At 38.0% G+C, this 18,606-nt stretch overlaps 2 protein-coding genes across 2 annotated transcripts; both read right to left on the bottom strand.

Moving 5' to 3' along the window:
- Positions 1-228: 228 nt before the first annotated feature.
- On the bottom strand, positions 229-9,383 carry axdnd1 (axonemal dynein light chain domain containing 1). Its single transcript, XM_056759373.1, has 23 exons — positions 7,903-9,383; positions 7,721-7,824; positions 7,538-7,640; positions 7,371-7,456; positions 7,232-7,288; positions 6,638-6,746; positions 6,443-6,564; positions 6,229-6,369; positions 6,009-6,113; positions 5,783-5,903; positions 4,904-5,005; positions 4,650-4,816; positions 4,504-4,573; positions 4,170-4,404; positions 3,881-4,094; positions 3,594-3,687; positions 3,317-3,516; positions 3,002-3,092; positions 2,753-2,887; positions 2,240-2,392; positions 1,715-1,806; positions 1,508-1,638; positions 229-1,253 (listed from the first exon to the last, which is right to left on the bottom strand). Exons 1-23 carry the CDS (start codon positions 9,001-9,003, stop codon positions 1,135-1,137), a joined length of 3,852 nt encoding a protein of 1,283 aa, XP_056615351.1. The 5' UTR covers positions 9,004-9,383; the 3' UTR covers positions 229-1,134.
- A 98-nt stretch (positions 9,384-9,481) lies between these two features.
- On the bottom strand, positions 9,482-17,975 carry nrd1b (nardilysin b (N-arginine dibasic convertase)). Its single transcript, XM_056759372.1, has 31 exons — positions 17,914-17,975; positions 17,502-17,690; positions 17,187-17,391; positions 17,005-17,086; positions 16,759-16,912; positions 16,611-16,684; positions 16,423-16,518; positions 16,215-16,337; positions 16,076-16,133; positions 15,885-15,958; positions 14,389-14,458; positions 14,219-14,296; positions 13,733-13,853; positions 13,591-13,649; positions 13,454-13,508; positions 13,244-13,348; positions 13,032-13,155; positions 12,821-12,907; positions 12,603-12,722; positions 12,467-12,518; positions 12,219-12,369; positions 11,982-12,109; positions 11,730-11,892; positions 11,626-11,657; positions 11,368-11,506; positions 11,070-11,117; positions 10,901-10,953; positions 10,682-10,765; positions 10,382-10,589; positions 10,177-10,266; positions 9,482-10,084 (listed from the first exon to the last, which is right to left on the bottom strand). The coding sequence occupies exons 2-31, from the start codon at positions 17,681-17,683 to the stop codon at positions 9,857-9,859; spliced, it is 3,243 nt and encodes a 1,080-aa protein (XP_056615350.1). The 5' UTR covers positions 17,684-17,690; positions 17,914-17,975; the 3' UTR covers positions 9,482-9,856.
- Between the last annotated feature and the right edge of the window lie 631 nt (positions 17,976-18,606).

The following is an 18,606-nucleotide window of genomic DNA, read 5'->3' on the forward strand; positions in this document are numbered from 1 at the left end:
CTTATTCGTGCCATATGACCCCTTGAAGCAGGTGTTAGGCTGCTGTTAACACATCTGAAAAGTATATTAGTCAAACCATACAATGTTTTTATGTTATGCAAGAACAGTTTCAAACAATCAAAGGTTTAATATTTTTAGTTCTTGGTACAATATTTTTTTTGTCAGACAACATAGAAGCATTATTAAAATGACAAAGAAAACATCACTAAAACACTATAAACTAAATGAATAAAATACAGAAACAATAGATGAATAAATCTGCAACTTTTATGTCTACATTTTACTTTCATTTATCTCAACCAAGTATTTACTTGTCAAATATGTAAATAACAGAAATAATAGAAATTCCAAGAGCCCCACAAAAGAAAAGAGCGAGAGAAACCTGACATTTCAGAAGAAAGACATGAAGCCAAAGATGCTCAAGTCATCCCGAGATGCACTGTTGTGAATGTGGATACTGTAAAAGAACGTGTTAAGGAAGAGAGAGAGGAGTTATTGGGTTTACTGTAGACTGAGGGACACGGAGAAGATAAAGGTAAGTGTGGACAGGAACATTGTGAAACTTGGAAAACCGAAGGTTATGTTAGATTTTGTGACCTGCAGATGGGGCATCAAGGGAGAAAACCTGAGCCAATCAATAAACATCACCAGTTTAACCAGAACAGCCAATCAAAGCCTGACCCCTGATGGACAACTCGGAAGAGAGCGCTAAATACTTGCCTGTGATTTAGAGATATGTCAGACCAGTATGTTTTTTGGGGGGGTTTATTTAATGTTAAAATGGAATGTAATTTCCTCTAAAACAGGAAGTTAGGGCAGGACATTCAGTATTAAAGGACTCCCCCTCTTTTTAAAAGCCAATTGCATTAAGTTTACCTAGCGTAATGTTTTATGTTGTTCAATTTCCTTTTGTCATACCACTATATACACACTTTACTTTGATTCAGCTTGCTGTTGAATAATCCAACACTAACTATTAATCAATAATAATCTAACACTTTTACTAACATAAAACACATCTATTTTGGTCTCACCTCTTGTGAAGATGAAACAAAATAACAAAGTGTGCGCTCGTTTTATATTAAGGCCAAATTATTTAGTTTGTCTTACAATCACTGAGGTCTGGTTTTAACCTTAGTGTCTTTTAGTGCCTTCGGTGTTTTTGGGGCTGGATTCGGCTTTCTGATGTGTTTTGGGCTCAGATGACACAGCCGGGGTGCTGGGGGTCTTGGGTGGTCCAGTTTTCTTGTTCACTGTAAATTTAGAAATATAGAAGTTCAGTGTTTTTCTAAATACACAAATCTGGCTGGAGGTGATCTTGTACTTTGTACAGAGTCTGTTACCAAAGTTAATAATATTCAAATGATGGTATGGTACAGTAAGATCTTAATATAGCACAAAGTATTTTTAAATGCTTGTGTTAAAATACAAAAAAAATTCAAACATACATTGGATACTTGATGACACTACCTTGTGTAATTTATTTTAGTGGGTGTTTAACACTTACACTTGTTATCCACGTGGGGCAGACCCTGTAATTGTTTCTCCAGATCTTGGATCTTGTCGAGAGCCACCTGCAGGTCTTCCTCAGCTTTAATCGCCCGCACTTCTGCAGTGACGGCACGAGATTCCACCTCTCTACAAAATACAGCTTATATAGCCTAAAGAAAATCTACAGATGTCATTTGTGTCAAAATTTGTATGCTGGACTTACAAAAGTTCCTGCTGAAGAGATCGCACTGTTTCTAAAGCACTGAAGGCTTGCTGGGCATTCTCAGTGTGAGGAGACACAACAAGCTCATCCGTCTGGAAAAATTATCGTATTCAAACGTATTACCTGAGAACAGACTTGTGGTTTGGTCATTGACGGCACTGAACTAACAGCATCCTTACACTAAAAGACTAACCCAAAGCTAGATTTTTAAGGAAACTGTTTGGTCATAAATCTTAACTTTCTTTGTTTTTTAGAAATTAAAACTGAAAACATTCAAAAGATGCATAAACGTTCTGACAGAATATGAACTAAAGTATGAAGGAGGAAAATACAAGTATACACAAATATTCTATTAAAAAGTATTGAATAAATTAAATATATATTATAAATTAACATACAGTAAATACATTCGGGGTAAATAATGATTTTTCATTTCTTTGGATGAGAAGATACGTACATACAGAATTCTTGAAGTGAGATACTCTATGGATGTAAACCTGATGATGTAAAAACAGATAAACTCACCCCCGTAAGCTGGATGGTTTCCTCTCCCAAAACCTGTTCTGTGATATTACCATCATAACCTATTAGCTTGATGACTGAGCCGTCTTTAGCCTTTACACCCTGGTCTTCCCCCTGCAGAGGTGATAGCGTGACATTTAATAAAGCCAAGACTAACTGCCCGAGCCAATATTATCTGGTGCTAATTGTAGTGCCTGTGATATCAACATTTTCTTAAAGGGTCTATACAGCCAAATGGTCAATGTCAAGCTAGCCGTTTATACAGTATAAAAAATATTTCTTTATTTACATCATCAGCTCTTGGGGAAAGATGATCCCTGCTTATATCTTTCGTAACCAATGGTTCTTCGTTGTCTTTTTTTGTCTCTGTAGGTACCTCCAGTTCTTGGTCAAGCTGAGAACACATGTTCCACATCAAGTCATTCACAATATCCATACCTTTATTTCTCTGTTTGAGGAAATTGAAACCCAACGTCTGGTTAAAGATCAACAGTGATATCAGCTACTGAGTTCTACCAGAGAGTCCATGCTGGCGTCCTCTAATGCGATCTCGCTAACAGACTGTGGCACAGACAGCTGCATCTCCACAGGACTTCCCTTCATATCCAACAGCAGGACCTGACAGCATTCCACCCAATCGCTACATTCCTTCTGTACACACACAAAGCCGAAAACACAGTGACATTTCAGAAAGGATTTCAATCTGTTTGCAACACAAGGAGGAAAGTTTGATTAGTCGAGAGGGATGAGAGGGGCGGGTTTGACCTGAAGCTTGGCTAGTTGGTGAAGCTCATTCTCTGTGTCATGCTGAGTTAAGGTCTTCAAGATTTCTTCTTCCACGATGGCCTGACAAGAGCTACAAGAAGATATTTATAAGAACACCGGTAACCAACTTAAATTGACACTCATTGACTTCCATTGTATGAACAGAAAAACCACTGAGATATTTCTCAAAGTATCTCCTTTTGTGAAGAGTCACATACAGGTTTTGAACTACATGAAGGGGACATTTATTTTTGGGTGAACTGTCCCTTAAAGATGACCAGAATCCTCAGATGATGTTGGGTTTGGAAATGTTACCTTGTGATGTATTTGGAAAGGTTATCCAGTTTCTCTGAGATGATGCTTGCATCTTTATCCAACTTCTCTGCGGACATGTCGACTATGATGTTCAATTCAGGCGATGGAAGAGATGCCTGGTCATCCGAATCTACCTGTGGCACCATAACAAGCAGAAGGTCCACCATCCAGCGAATCAGTTTGGAGTGAATTGAATTGACCTGGCAACCCAAGGTCATCTAATGAAATGAATGGCTCATTACGTAATGCAGGGAATGTACAAAGGCCTGTTTCATACCTCTTCGTGAAGCCTCATGTCTTCACAGTCAAAGAAGTTTTCTTGGGAGAACAGGAAATCCTTTAATGTCTTCAGGACATCATGGATGTCAATCCTTTCACAGACCCAGCAGGCCAAAATAAACATAATAGTTCAATGAGGAACATCTATTTCAAATATAAACTCTACAAACCATTTTAAAAAAAATTGGGGATTATTTCAATCCATGGTTGGGTAAACTATGGACAATCCCAGCTGTGAACCTTTAAATGAACCTAGAAAATGTCAGTTTAATGCAACTCTCTTACCTAGCATGGGGTAATTTCTTGGCCCTGTCCCGTTCAAGTTGTGTACTGTCCACCAGCAAAACGGCATCTTCAAACAGATTTATCAAGCTACCAAGAGCTTCCTCCATCTTCCCCCAATCTCCTGAAGTATGCCGTTCAGGTCCACTCTGGGATTTTAGTCTTCTGGACCAGAACTCCATATTATCACTAAGTGACATTAGTGTTGCATGGATCCCTGCATGAAGAACCAAAATTTGGTTATTTGAGAATCAAGACATGAATACTATATGTGGAAAATCCTGCATATTACCACTTTCTCCATTAATGCGGATTCTCAGCTGTTTGTGAAGCTCAGTGATGGTTTTAGACAGCTCTCCCATGGCCTCTTGACCTTTAGGTGGGCCTCCATCTGAAGCCGGGTGTCTCCTAAAGAGCCGAAGACAAACCTCAATCCAGGACTCTTGTAGGTTTGTTAGCATTTCGAGTGTTTCCTGACTGGACACTAGCTCCTCCCCTCCGTAACGCTCACATTGTTGTGTTAACACCTAGGGTTGAACAGAGATAGGGTTTAACTTATTTTTACTTACTTAAAGTGGAAAGTAATAGAATTTTATAAAGAAAATAAGACAATTAGCATTGCTAACCGTTGACCATTGTTTCAGGTCATAAGACAGTTCCTCCTCTGAAGATCTAATGGTTTTCATATCAGGGCTCCTTTTGTATAATAAAAAACAGAGTGAATAAAACATTGAAGAATGTAGAGAAATAAAACAGGAATTCCTTCTCTGACCTGAACTGGTCTTCACAGAACTTCTGCCATTTGACAACATGAGCTCGGACAGATTGGATGGTCTCCCTTTGACTGCCTTCAGTCTTTCTGAGGTTCTCCATGAAGGTGGTAAGGTTCTCTTTCCATTGGTCGGTCAACTCAATCATGTGCGATACATCCTCTGAATCCTGTGAGGAAATGTGATTATGGGTATAAGCACATACACGGTCAAATCCTGACAGATCTGTTAAGAAGTGAGAGAATTGTGTTTATACCTTTGTTGTGAGGACGAGAGTGAAGTGCTCGGCAGTCTTGGCCCAGGTTTGCTCGCTAACATTTAGCCGTTTGACCAGCTGGAGTTTATTTATCTTTATTATCTGATTGAAATATGAAAGACAGTTTCATTAATTTTTTATTCACCTTCATGTCATTCCAAACCTAAATGACTTTCTTTCTTCTGCACAACACAAAAGACCCCTGAAGAATGCTGATTCCAAACTACATTGACCCCCATTGTGTGGACGCAAAACCATTTCTCAAAATATCTTCTTTTGTGTTCCACAGAAGAAGGAGTCATATACAGTTTCGAATAACACGAATAATACAGTTTTTTTTGGGTGAAGTATCCCTTTAACTGACATTTTTATTGTTCCTAAACAGCATCATTTACACGAACCATAAAACTTTAAATAGCAGAAAGGCTTTTATTTATAGGTTCTATTTGCATTTTATTTTTATTTATATTCCAAATGAACTTCTATTTTAATTTTTTATATTTCATGTTAATTGTATTCATATTTTCAATTCGCTTAAAGTTTATAATTTAAGTTTCCAGGTTAATTTTATTAATATCTTAAATTCGCTTTTATTCAAAAAAAAAATTCATGTTAATTTAGTTTAGTTTTTATAAATTTTGTTATGAGCTCTTATCCATTCTTTTTGTTTCTATGTATTTTTAATTTTTATATGAATTCTTTGATTTGTTTTAAGTATTTTCAGTTAAAGATTTGTTTTAATTTATTTCCTGTTACTTTTTAGTTTATTACTGAGACAATGTTTCTAATAATTATATTTATATCAAATAATATTAAGGCCTGTAGTTTTAGTTTTATTTTTAGATAGAAATGGAACACTGGAAAGGTGTCAAAAGTGACCTTTATAGCGAGGCTGTACGTTGCTTTTCTCCAAAGGTCCCTCTCATCAGACAGATGGAGCATCTGACCCCCGAGTCTTCTTCGCTGCAGCTCGTAAAGATCATGATACTTTGCTACAATGCTACAGAAATGTCACTTTTGTTAACCTTTTGTAGATATAAAATACGAATTTGTATAGATTCATATATATAAGCATAAATGACAGCGTTAATATTTATTCACACACTCTGCATTGCGTTGTGATTCCTCTAGAGCTTTAGCGAGTTCCTCTTTTGATTCCTCTGCCTCTTTGGACACACACTCATCGTGTTCCTTCATCATACTTAGTTCCCTTTTAAAGATCCAAAAAATAACAAATCTGTCAAGCAAAGACTCCTAAAAAACTTTGAAATTTCAATACAAGCACACAAAACATTTGAAATCGTATAAAAAAGAATTAGGCTTACATATTAAGCTTTGTAACAGAGTTTCTAAAGCTCATGATCTCCTCCGTGAGCCGTCGGTCGAATGCCCTCTGTGCTAATGTCTCCGAGTGTAGGCCTTTCACCTGCCATGGGATCCGGTCGAGTAGGGCCGCATACCTCTGCCTGAGGAGAAATAGGATGTGATGTCACCATCTCAAGGATGGGGAATAAAAAGACCGAAAAAGAGTGATGAGACCTGAGTTTGGCGAGAAGCTGACCCCTCTCGGCACATTCAACACTGACTTGGCGGATGATCTCGTGGAACACAATGTTGTAAATGTTCTGCTCCGTTCTGACCAGCTCCAGTAAATTTTCCATCTGAGACAGAAGAACAAAAGCAAGAGATAAACAAATATTATTGTATACCTGTCTTTGTAACAATAAACCTCACCTGAGAGAGTTCAGATAGCTCTTGAAGGTCTTGGTTGACTCCTGCTTTTTCCAGCATATCATCCATTACTTTCATTAGCTGCATCACCTCAAGCCGACTGGTGGGCTTCCTGGAATATTATAATATACTTGTATTTTACCATACAAAGAAAAAGTTACACATCCATACGGATGGACTTTATTTTTATATTTAATTTATTTTTTACGAATATATTAAGGCACTTATCAGCATGTAATGAAACATTCAATTTTGTTCTTAAAGGGACAGTTCAACTAAAAAAATGTATCTTTCATCATTCAGTCTCACGTCATGCAAAACCTGTATATGATTCCTTCTGTACAACACAAAAGAAGATATTTTGAGAAATGTCGCAGTGGTTTTGTGTCCATTAAATGTACATCAATGGTGTCCAGTGTGGTTTGGTGGCAAACATTCTTTAAAATATCTTCGTTTGTGTTTCTGAGAAGAAAGAAAGTCTCACAGGTTTGGAATGAGAAAAGGTTGACAAAAAAAATTTACATCTTTGGGTGAACTATCTCTTTAAAAGAAACATTTCTATTCATTACAAACATAGTCTCCTAAAGAAACACTCACATTGATGGAAAGACTCTTAGCTTCTTTTCATTGTCTTCCAGCAGAACTGTGAATTTGCTATAAAATTATGAACAACTTAAATTATGAACAAGGAGAATTTCAAGAATGTGTTTATATTGGTCAAATCGGGACTACTTACTCATCATAGCATTGCAGTCCCCTAAGACCTTTGCTTTTAATGATGTGATATTCTTCAGGAATTAATGTTTCCAGTGGACTCATGTCCTTCAACCAATAGCATAACACAAAATGACTAAAACAAAGAAATGATAGGACCAAACTTAGACTGTTTGCTTAAATACTTGCCTTTTGATCTCCATGCAACAGAGCAGAGTCTTGTTCATCCATTGACGGAGGGTGCAATCGATCCTTCTGATATACGCAGGCGTCACACAGAAAGGATATATCTCTGTTGAGATTCAAACAAGCACAAGATAACTATATGGGCAGTTTACGGTATTCCAAAAAAATATATGCTTGTGGAATAACCTTCCAGCTCCACTTATAGATGTTGGCTGGTCGAGAAAGTATTTGTATTTCTTTCGGCCAGCGGGTTGATGCCATAATGCATCAGGCCGGTGTTGTAAACAAACCTGGTGAAGGAACACAAAAAGTTGTTATTGATATCTTCTTCCATCCCTTAAACTTGATCTTGACCAAAGTGTCCATACTTTGAAGTCCTTGGGAGTTTTGGTTAATTTCAGGGGTCCGAGCGCGATTTGAGGACATATGGTGGAGGTGAGGGTGGCAAGGAGCTCATCGGGAATTACATCACTATGAATTCCCTCTTCTTGCAGGCTGCTTTTGTCTTTCATAGTCGTGTCCTCTCTCAAAGAATGTTCTCCATTCACTGAAGACAGATATATGGATGGATGGATGGGTGGGGTTTGATAAGGTAGGTAGGTAGGTAGACTGTTAGGTAGACAGACAGACGGGTAGATAGACGGACAGTCGGACGGACGGGTAGATAGACGGACGGACAGACAGACAGGTAGATCCACAGAAAGACAGGTAGGTGGACAGATGGACGGACGGACAGACAGATAGACGGGTAGGTAGACAGAAAGGCGGATAGACAGACAGACAGACAAATAGATGGACAGGTTGGTGGACAGATGGACGGACGGACAGACATAAAGATAGACAGATAGACAGGTAGGTAGACAGAAAGACAGATAGATAGACAGATAGATGGGTAAGTAGACAGAAAGACAGATAGATAGACGGGTAGGTAGACAGAAAGAAAGATAGATAGAAAGATTGATGGGTTGGTAGACAAAAAGACAGATAGACAGACAGACGGACAGACAGACAAATAGATGGACAGAAAGACAGATGGACAGAAAGACAGGTAGGTGGACAGATGGACGGACGGACAGACAGAAAGACAGATAGATCGACAGATAGATGGGTAAGTAGACAGAAAGACAGATAGATAGACAGATAGATTGGTAAGTAGACAGAAAGACAGATAGATAGACGGGTAGGTAGACAGAAAGACAGATAGATAGACAGATTGACGGGTTGGTAGACAAAAAGACAGACAGACGGACACACAGACAAATAGATGGACAGAAAGACAGATGTACAGAAAGACAGGTAGGTGGACAGATGGACGGACAGACAGATAGATAGACGGGTAAGTAGACAGAAAGACAGATAGATAGACAGATAGACAGAAAGACAGGTAGGTAGACAGACAGACAGATAGATGATAGATACTTACTATTATTGGGAGAGAATTTAGTTCGTCTCTTCATGTTTCGGTCCATCAGAAGGAGTAGGGCTGGACTTCACACAAACCGACATAATAAACACTGCTCAAACTCTAAGAGCACGTTTTAAACGTGAATAACCCAGGAGAAGACGTACACGCGACAAAACATGACGTTTCCGACGTAATTTCTCCACCGAGAGGCAAAACGTCGCTACTGTTGTTCACGCTCCTCAGTCTCTAGTACAATGATACATGTTTGTTGCTATGGACGCGTCGCGCGCCGGTGTATTAACTTTCCAGAGTTACTGAATTAAACTCACGAGACCGTCAAAATGAAGTAACTTTATCTAATAGAATAGTTTGGGTTCTGTCGGTAAGGTAATTCATATGTTGTCAAGTTCTTTAAATTATTTATAAGTAGTCTTATTAATTATATAGTTTAGCGGGTGGAGGAACGTCATGGTAGGCAGACGTGTTTTAAAAGCGCACGTGTCCATATTCCTGCTGAAGGGTAAAGTCAGTTAAAAGATAGATCCAATTATATATGCTGTTTTTATTATCAGAACGTTAAATAAAACACACTAGATGCAAAACCTGATGTGAGTTTGCATCCACATCTCCACCTTTTTCATTTAAAAGTTGGAACACATTGTACCCTTCGAAAACAACATGCACACCAAACAAAAATACTGTTAATTCAAAACATATTTTCATGATATGGCTAGAATGTTTATCCCGGATTATCCAATAAACACATGATTCAAATTATTCACAATAACACATTGGAAGATTTGGGTGGTAAAAGATGAGGTATGTTTTAGTATTTCTCTGTAGGTTGCCAGAGCATCTCATTCTATGTAAATTTGGATAAATTAGGATACTTATCAAGTGTCCCAGTTCACCTGAAGTCAGTCTAAATTCAGTATTTTGTGGTAGGGGTGCAGTTTGAGGGAAGATGTGAACGCCCGTATGTCTGTTATCATTGTGGCTTTTGCGAGCGCTGGTGAGGCGGTGACGAAAGTCAACTCTGAAACATTCCCGTATGATGAACTTTGGTTTTCTTCACCCTGAGACTCCAGTGCCGGTTTGGTGCCATTTTCATGGGTTTGCTTTTCCTCCTCCCCGATTCCAACCACCTGACAAAATCAAAGAATGAGTTGGGGTCAAATTATTTTTGTTTATCTAATACAATTGATGTACTTTATAGATAACTTTAATAACAACATACATGTATACTTAGTTTTCTACTGGTGGCGCCTCTGTGGTCCATAAAAAAAGAAACCAATTCATCTTTGGTGATGTCTTTCAAAATCTCAATCTGTAGGAAAAGGAAACAGTGCTCAGTAAAAAAATCTCAAAATAGCGCAGAATAAAGAATATAAGTTAATAATAAATCTGAATAAAGAATGAGAACACATGGACTGGTTTCTCACTTCTTTATGGAGTCTTTCAAAGACGTATTGCTGGGTGACCACTTCAAACCAGTTCCTGTCTACTTCCTCTCCCAGTTGAGTATCTTCACATTCCTTCAGTTTGATCAGGGCCGTCGCTTGAGTTTGAAAACCCTCATCTGACAGATGGGTCAACTTCTCTCCAAAGTTGACCAAAAACTCTTCGATTTTAGTCTCAACAAAGTCAGTGCTAAGAAATAAGTAAAACGAAAACTATTATTCAATGAATCATCGAACAGCAGGGTGACTGCGGACTACTAAACAAATAAAAGAAACACTTGCCTGAACTTTGTTGCCTGAGTCTCAACAGTAACCGAGAAGCCAAGAATACCAGACGTGTTTCTGAAACACGCGTACACCTGATACCTGAACAGAGTGTAAGAAATATATTTTAATTATGTGCATTTATGCATTTTCCAGACGTTTCTCTCAATTGAAATACAAGGATGCTGCATATTCATACAGCCAAAAATGGATTTAACTGAAGAAATTTCCACTGACCCCAGAGTTTCCTTTGTCCGCAGGAAATCAAAACAAGGCTCTTCCATGTGCATCTGACAAATGTGAAAAATAAATGCATGCAGATGCTTCTGTGTAAAGGTGAAGTGTGTATTTTTTGGATTGAACCAAAAACTCAGATGGAGTGCCACATTGGCGAGGTGAATCTTACCACGAGCAGCTCCATGAGTGTATGCTCTCGCAAGTTTCTTAGGCCTGTCTAAAAAAAAAAGAAAGCAATTGACCCTCCATAAACATCTAAAGGTATACTTAATGAAAGACTAACAACTTTGATCTCTTTCCTACACAAAGTAACACAAAGCAATCATTTCCAAATCCAGTTTCCATTCACTTCTTTATGGATAGTATTTTGCTTTTTGGCTGAACTATCCCTGGTGTTGAAAAATGGTTAATATCAATTGAACTTTGAATGCCAACCTGAAACTAAACGTACCTCCCTTGAGCATTACCTGGCAGTATACTGTGACCTCCGAGTTAGCGTCGTCTTTATTGAGAGACTGGACTTTACATAAGTGAGGAGCCTGAGGTAGTTCAACCACTCGAAACTGAACGGGAGGTTCAACTGGAAGAGGTTTATACAGGAGTTTTCTGTAACATACCGATATGAAATACTCACAACAGTGCTCTGTTTTTGATGAGCAGATATTGATCGTAGAGATGTGCAGAATAATGCAGCTTTTACTAAGCCAATAAAAAAAGAAACTTACTCCATAATATATTGGAGAAATTCCTTGGATTCCTGTGTACATACAAATAACACATAAATAAGCAATTCCAGAACGAAAGGAAACGAGTTGTCGAAGAGACTCACAGCACTCGTGAAGTTTCCTTGAACGAGTCCCTCCACGTATAAAGCGTCCTTGAAGCGATTCACAAAGTCCATGAGATCCCCAACACTGAGGTCTGCCGTGATGGCATGATACTTCTGAATCACAGACCAACGATGATGCTCCAGGATCTGGAGCCGGACGTCTCTAAACACAAAGTCACTCTTGAGAATATGAATTGCAGGATTTGGATTAAACCAAGTGCGTAACAATGTGGTTTAAACCCTGTTTCTTACTTTCCAAGCCGCTCTGGTTTAATGAGGATGTTAAAGTAGGTCTTCTTTAGCTGTTCAGTAAACATGCCAAACACATCTGGAGCGGCGCTGAAGTTAGACAGGTGGTCTACAATCAGCTTGAAAAGCAACTAAAGGTTTCAAATAATGGAAAAAATGTGTTTATTGGCTGATATATTTGATTCAAATAAACCAAAAATGAGCTTTCCGTGCGCTGTACTCGGAAGAAGCGAAACACACAGGCAGTTTGTGATTGAAGCCTTTGAGTCTGATGTACAAGCCGTGGTCTCCAGGTGAAAGTTTATACTCCAGCTGTGCCACTTCTGCGTCATACGCTGGCTCGGCCAAATTGTGAGCCAGAATATTCACGAAGAGGTCAAACAAGACCAGACTGTCATGGAGAAGAACAGAGAAAACAGGCAGTGCATGTTAAGTGTGATAGATCTTTAAACGCTAGGTTTACCGCAATGCAGATTTGAAGTGCGTACTTTTTCGGAGACTCTTGTATAACTGGAGTGAGCAGATGGAAGCGTGCGTAAGCTGTCGGGAAAAACAAAAGACTCAATTTGTACGGCAATTATGGATATTACTTTTATTATCCGTATTTTCGTTTAGTTTTCATACCTTTGGGCATCTTGAACTTGTTGTCCTTTCTGAACCACAGACAGCCTTTCGAGCTGTCCATTATTTTGACGGGCAAGTCCGTGTCTGGGCAGTCTGATGTTTTGAGAGTAAAATCTGTAGCTGTGAGAGGATGCAAGCGGAAGAGATGTGATGGTCTGTGATAGGGATGCTGACTATTTCAACGTTTGTCTTCCTTAAAAGAATTCTATGAAACCAACCTATAAAATTGTTCTCTGCTGGAAGGTGAAGGTCAGGATTCAGTGGGAAATCTGCAGCCCAAAGATCACTCCATTCTTGTGGAACGTCTGTGAAAGTAGAAATAATTCTATATTTCTTTCACTTAAACACAGTAAAAATACGTCAAATGTACACATCCAACTCCGTTTGCCACACCAATAAAACATGCTCAATTTCCAGTCGAGTCATTACCTTCAGCACTGTACAGTGTTCCGAACCATTTCTCCTTTAACTGACAGCGACCCTCGTGTTCGGGTGACAGAAGTAACAGGTTGGCCGTCTCTGGGGTTAAGAGTGTCAAAGCAGCTGAGATGACCTTCAACCAATCAGATTAAACCTCAACATCAGAATAAAGTCTCGCTTTTTTTGATCAAACCGACGTTTTAGACTTAATAATGACGGACCTCTTGGTTGTATTCAAACATAAGCTGGTCTCCGCGCAGGAAGTCCTCTTTGGGGTAGAGCTGCATGTTCTCACAAATGTTCTCCACAAACTCGATAGGGTCCGTCTGTTAGCAAAACACATTTTTATATGAGGAATACTGATACAAATACTATTTAACATATTTTAGTTTATTTAACTGAAGGGGGAAAATGTCACAACTGTTAATCACCTGTTCCTGATAGTAGAATTCATTGGCTTCGATCTTCTGGATTTCCTCATAAATCCTGGAAAAGCAGAAACAGGGCACAATTTAACCTGGAAAACCAACACACTGAACAAAAAAAAAAACTTCAACAGAGATGAGACCTTTGCTGAGGTCCAATAGATTGAAGCATCTTCAAATACTGGAAGACTATATGAATGATCTGCACACACAATACTAGGTGTAAAGTTATTATTTAATAAGCAGCACGAGAACACTTAAATGACCAAAAAGATTTCATAAGACCTGGAAGACGTTCTGGAATCCTTCATCAGTGAGTGTGAGTGAAACACAGAAGATGGAGTAGGTGGTGTTCTGATCAAAGCCCGTCTCACTGTTTCCTCCAAACAAAGTCAAAGCCCAGCATCTACAACAAAGGAACAGTGCACAAAATTAAAACTTGTAAACCTGTCATTAATTCACCCTTATGTCATTCAAAACCAGTTTGGCTTTATTTAAACCGCTGTGGAACACAAAAAGTAGTTTGTCAGTGTGTGGACTTACAGCCTCCAGTTACCGTTGACTTCCATTGTAGGAAAAACACGCAATGAAAGTGAATATTGACTGACATTAACTCTCTACCAAACATCTCCATTAGGGTTTGAAACAACACAAAAGTAAATAAATTAAACTATTTTCATTTATGCGATGCATCTCTTAGTTCAAATAATTATTTTAGTGATCAGGTGAATGTGTGTATCATACAAGCAAGAATGAAAATCCATAACTCACTTCTTTCTGAGAAAAGATAATATACTTCCAGCTCCTTCATGACCAATCAGCCAGGAAATGTAATGTAGTGGTTTTATTCTACAACAAATAAACACACACGGTGCTGTACCATCATACCATTAGTGTTAATTCAAACCTGATCTGGTTTTTGTGTTGGTGTGGGTACAGACCTGTAACGTTTTCCTTGAGGTGGAAGAGCCCAGCTGATGGTCAGTGCATGAACCTTTTTCACAGGCACAACTGTAAAAGCCACCTGTTGTTATTAAACCTTTAAAGTGACAGTTCGCCCAAAAATGACTATTCTGTCATAATTTACTAACCTGCTCAAGTTGTGCCAAACCTGTATTCATTTCTTTGTTTGGTTGAACACTAGAGCTGGGTCAAAAAATATAGATTCTTCGATTTCTTCGAGACATCTATTCATTTGTGCTCTGAGCACTTCTGAACAGACATTTAGTGCAGCTGTACACATCTTAATCTGGACAGTTTTAACATGTTAGTTTTCCATCAACGAGTAAGAAAAAGTAACTTTTTATGGCAATCTGAGTAGGAAAGCCAAGGTAGGTTTAAATAGTTTGTTTCTAATGGAATGTTAAGGACTTTAAGGGTTAATACGTGACTGACTGAAGTTGTCACTGCAACAAGAACCTTTTTATTTAATATTTAACTTTCTTATATTTATTTAAGTTTTCATTATTTACTGATGTTTATTTAAATGTTTTATATGCTGTAGCGTGCCGTTTCACTGCTGGATTTGAAAATGATGTTTCATCCTCATTTATTTCAGATATCATAGTTCATGAAGTGTTTAAATAAGGTCTATTTTTCTCTTCTAATGTTCATGTGGTTGCTACACTCAAATATAATAATTATTATATATTTCCCAATTCTAAACAAAAAAAACTGCCCTACATGTCCTTTACTTCATAGATGTGAATCTGTAATTCGCCTCTCGTCCTGAAGATGTCGCCATCTCTTGCGCTGAGATTTATGGGCCCGTTTTGAATATTGAAATTTATTTTTCTAAACAAGTTTCATGATTTCAATATAAATGTTCAAATAAAAAGTAAAAATAAAAAAGTAATTTCTAACATTATTTGTGGGCTCTGTTAATGTGAATGAGTACCAGGAAGCATATATATTTAATTATAGATTGCATGTCTGGCAAACTAGCATTTCTAATCTAAATACTGATAGCTAATCAATATTGATCGAATCAAAGTCATATCAAAGCGAAACGAAATCATATAAATACGAATCGAATCGCCAATTCGCAAAACCAAGCCCTTTTGAACACAAAGAAAGATATTTCGAAGAATGTTAGTAAATGAGATTTCTGGAGCACCTTTGACAACCATTTACTGTACATTTTTCCTACTACGGTAGTTAATGGTGCGCCAGAAATCTGAGTTGCTAACATTTTTCTAAATATCTTTTGTGTTCAAAAGAAAACAAAAATGTATACAGGTTTGGAACAACTTGAGGTTAAGTCAATAAATGATGACAGAATTTGAATGTTTGGGTGAAGTGTCCATTTAAATGTGTCACTATGTTGTACTTTGAACAGAATTAAAGGTCGCAATTTACATGAAAAGGTTAATGTGTCGTAACTACATATCATAAAAGGTCACAGGTCCGATCTATACTGTGTGAAATCGAGCTGTACCTCTGTAAAGCTTATTGAAAGCTGGTGTATCAAATGGATCCTTAAGATGGGAAAAATCCGCCCGTGGCTGACCACTGCGGAAAATTTACAGAAACATTTATTCAGCACATTTTCAAGGAACAAAAAGGGATTTTTCTTTCAATTACTGCATATTGTTAAATTGAGAGATGTATGATGTTGTGTTTACTTACTTGTTTGGAATTTTAAGAAAGATCTCGCTCACCCATTTTTCCAGCGTGTCCAGGTTCTCTATCGGGATGACAAAAAAGAACAGGCCAGAATAAGAAACGTTTCCAAAGTTACGCCAATATTCTCAAATTAGAAATCTACCTTTGGACTGCACAGCGAGGGTCATGTAATGGGCGGAGTAGTATCTCTTCCAGAACTCCCTCAGACGTTCATACGTATTAATATTTTTTTCTTCTGGCTCCTGCTTCAGAGTTTGAGCGTTCCCTGATTCAAGTTCAATCAATATTGTAAGAATCATCCTCTCGTTTAGTACCTTAAAACATTATGTACGTGTGTAATGTAGACTGACCCCAGAAGAACTTGCTCATGGGATGATTGACCTTTGCAAGACTTCCAAACAGCATCTCTTTACGATAAGAGTCTGATGGTCGGGCCAGCTGGTACTCTGCTCATATAGAAAAGAAAATGTAGCGTTGTTTTGAATTTGAAGTAGCATCAACAAGCACGTTGTTACATGAATCAAATATTTTTACAAACCACTGTCCACGGCCTCCACTTCCCTGTCAACCGCGTTTGGAATCAGCAGGGGGCAGATGAAAAACTGTGCCCATCTGTGGACAAATAACACCAGTTCACCTGTTTGTATGATTTATGTTTCAGAAAAGTCTGATTTGCTAGAACTCACCTATCCAGCGCGTCTTTGAAGTACTTCCTCTGAACAGCAAAATGAAACATCGTCCGCTCACAGTCCGTGGACGCATTGTCACTTCCTCCGTGTTTTTTCAGGAAAGCGTCAAAGCCGTTTTCATCCGGGTATTTCTCGCTTCCCATAAACACCACTGGGAAAGACAGAAGCATGTGAATAGACAAAAACAAAAGTGACAAAATGCAAAACACAGATAAATGCATTCTGTGTGTGACTGTAACTTACTGTGTTCCAGAAAGTGAGCGAGACCTGGCAGATCTTCTGGATCACTGAAGCTACCCACACTTATACAGAGAGCAGCAGCAGACTGAGATCAAACAAACAGATATTAGATATAGACAAACATATAGGTAGTCAACTGTTGTATTTTAAATAACGTTAAAGCTATATCAAGACAGTAATGTTACCTGTTTCTCTGAGCGGCATTTCGTCTTCCTTACAACGCATTTATTCATCGTCTTTCTACCTTCTTCATCATCATTACTATTACCAGCATTTTCCTCAGAAGCCCCATCATCATCATCATCATCATGTTCTCCTTCTTCAATCTGATCTGAATGAGTGACGTCTGATATGAGCAGTGCTTTCAGTCCATTGCTCAGCTCGATGTACCTTTTGAGTTTTAAATAAATACATAAGTAATCGTTAATATTATTACTGTTGATATTTTATTATTTTATTGGTAAAAATGTTTTAATTGAGAACGAAACGTCTAAAGTTACCTGTATTTTTTCGGGTCGCTTGGTGACGTGATTATTTGCGGGTCACTTTGATCGCTTTCTTTGCTTCCGTCGGCTCGTGACAGGAGGCCAAGCGGGTCGGTTTGAGGTGGTTGGGGTTCTCCGTCCTTCGGACCGGGCACTTGACCGGAACAGCTAGTTTTAGCTTTATTCGTCTGGGGCATTATGACACTGCGCGTATTGCAATGCGTAACGTTATATGCCATAAAACAGTATATAAAGTATAAAGTATATGACATGACTGACACTTGTCAAACGTGCATTTTACGTCTTCTACACTATAAAAACATCAACAGCCACTAATCCATAACAAAACCACACAAAAAGCGTTTAAATAACGTTGTTTACACAGTATTAAAACCTCATCGATAATGTGAAAAAGTTTCATTCATACCTCTGGTTTTGTTGTGGATGGGATTACGAACGCTGAAACGCCGACATAATACTTGTGCTGAGGACGTGTAGTATTGTGAAATCTTATTGGGTGATTAAAGATGCTGTAAAACAAAGAACGTACGTGATTGGTCAAGACTCCCGGTGCTTTGGCAAATAGATAAACGTTGATTTTTGGAACAGGTTGTTCTGGTTTAAGCTCAAGATCCACAGATGGGATATGTTTAAATAAAATATAGATAGTTTTATATATAAATAGTATGTATGTTTGCTACTGTATAGTTTGTGATAGTATGCCATAGTAATACTTAACTTATTATTTATTACAGAGATATCCATTTGTAGCAGAAATGTTGCTTGGATATCTTGTAGATAAGCTTGTCTAGGGTTCAAATTTAATTCAGTTGTATATAAATCTATATATTGTCTGTGACATCTTAGAGGATTATATATTAAATGTATAAAATAATATTAAACGAAATGGTAACTTGCAACAGGTGCTTGAAAGCATAAAACTCATTGTGAAATAAAACCTTGGTATTTCTGATATGCATATTACAACAATTCTGAATACCACTTACTTTCAAGTTTGTTTGTATTGCACAAAAACTTTAAATGTCTTCAAAATGACAACGACTTATAAGCTTTCCTGTAGCTCAGTGATAAGAGCAAGGTTGTGGGTTCGATCCCAGGG

Source organism: Triplophysa dalaica, chromosome 10, assembly GCF_015846415.1.
Source record: "Triplophysa dalaica isolate WHDGS20190420 chromosome 10, ASM1584641v1, whole genome shotgun sequence".
NCBI lineage: Eukaryota > Metazoa > Chordata > Actinopteri > Cypriniformes > Nemacheilidae > Triplophysa > Triplophysa dalaica.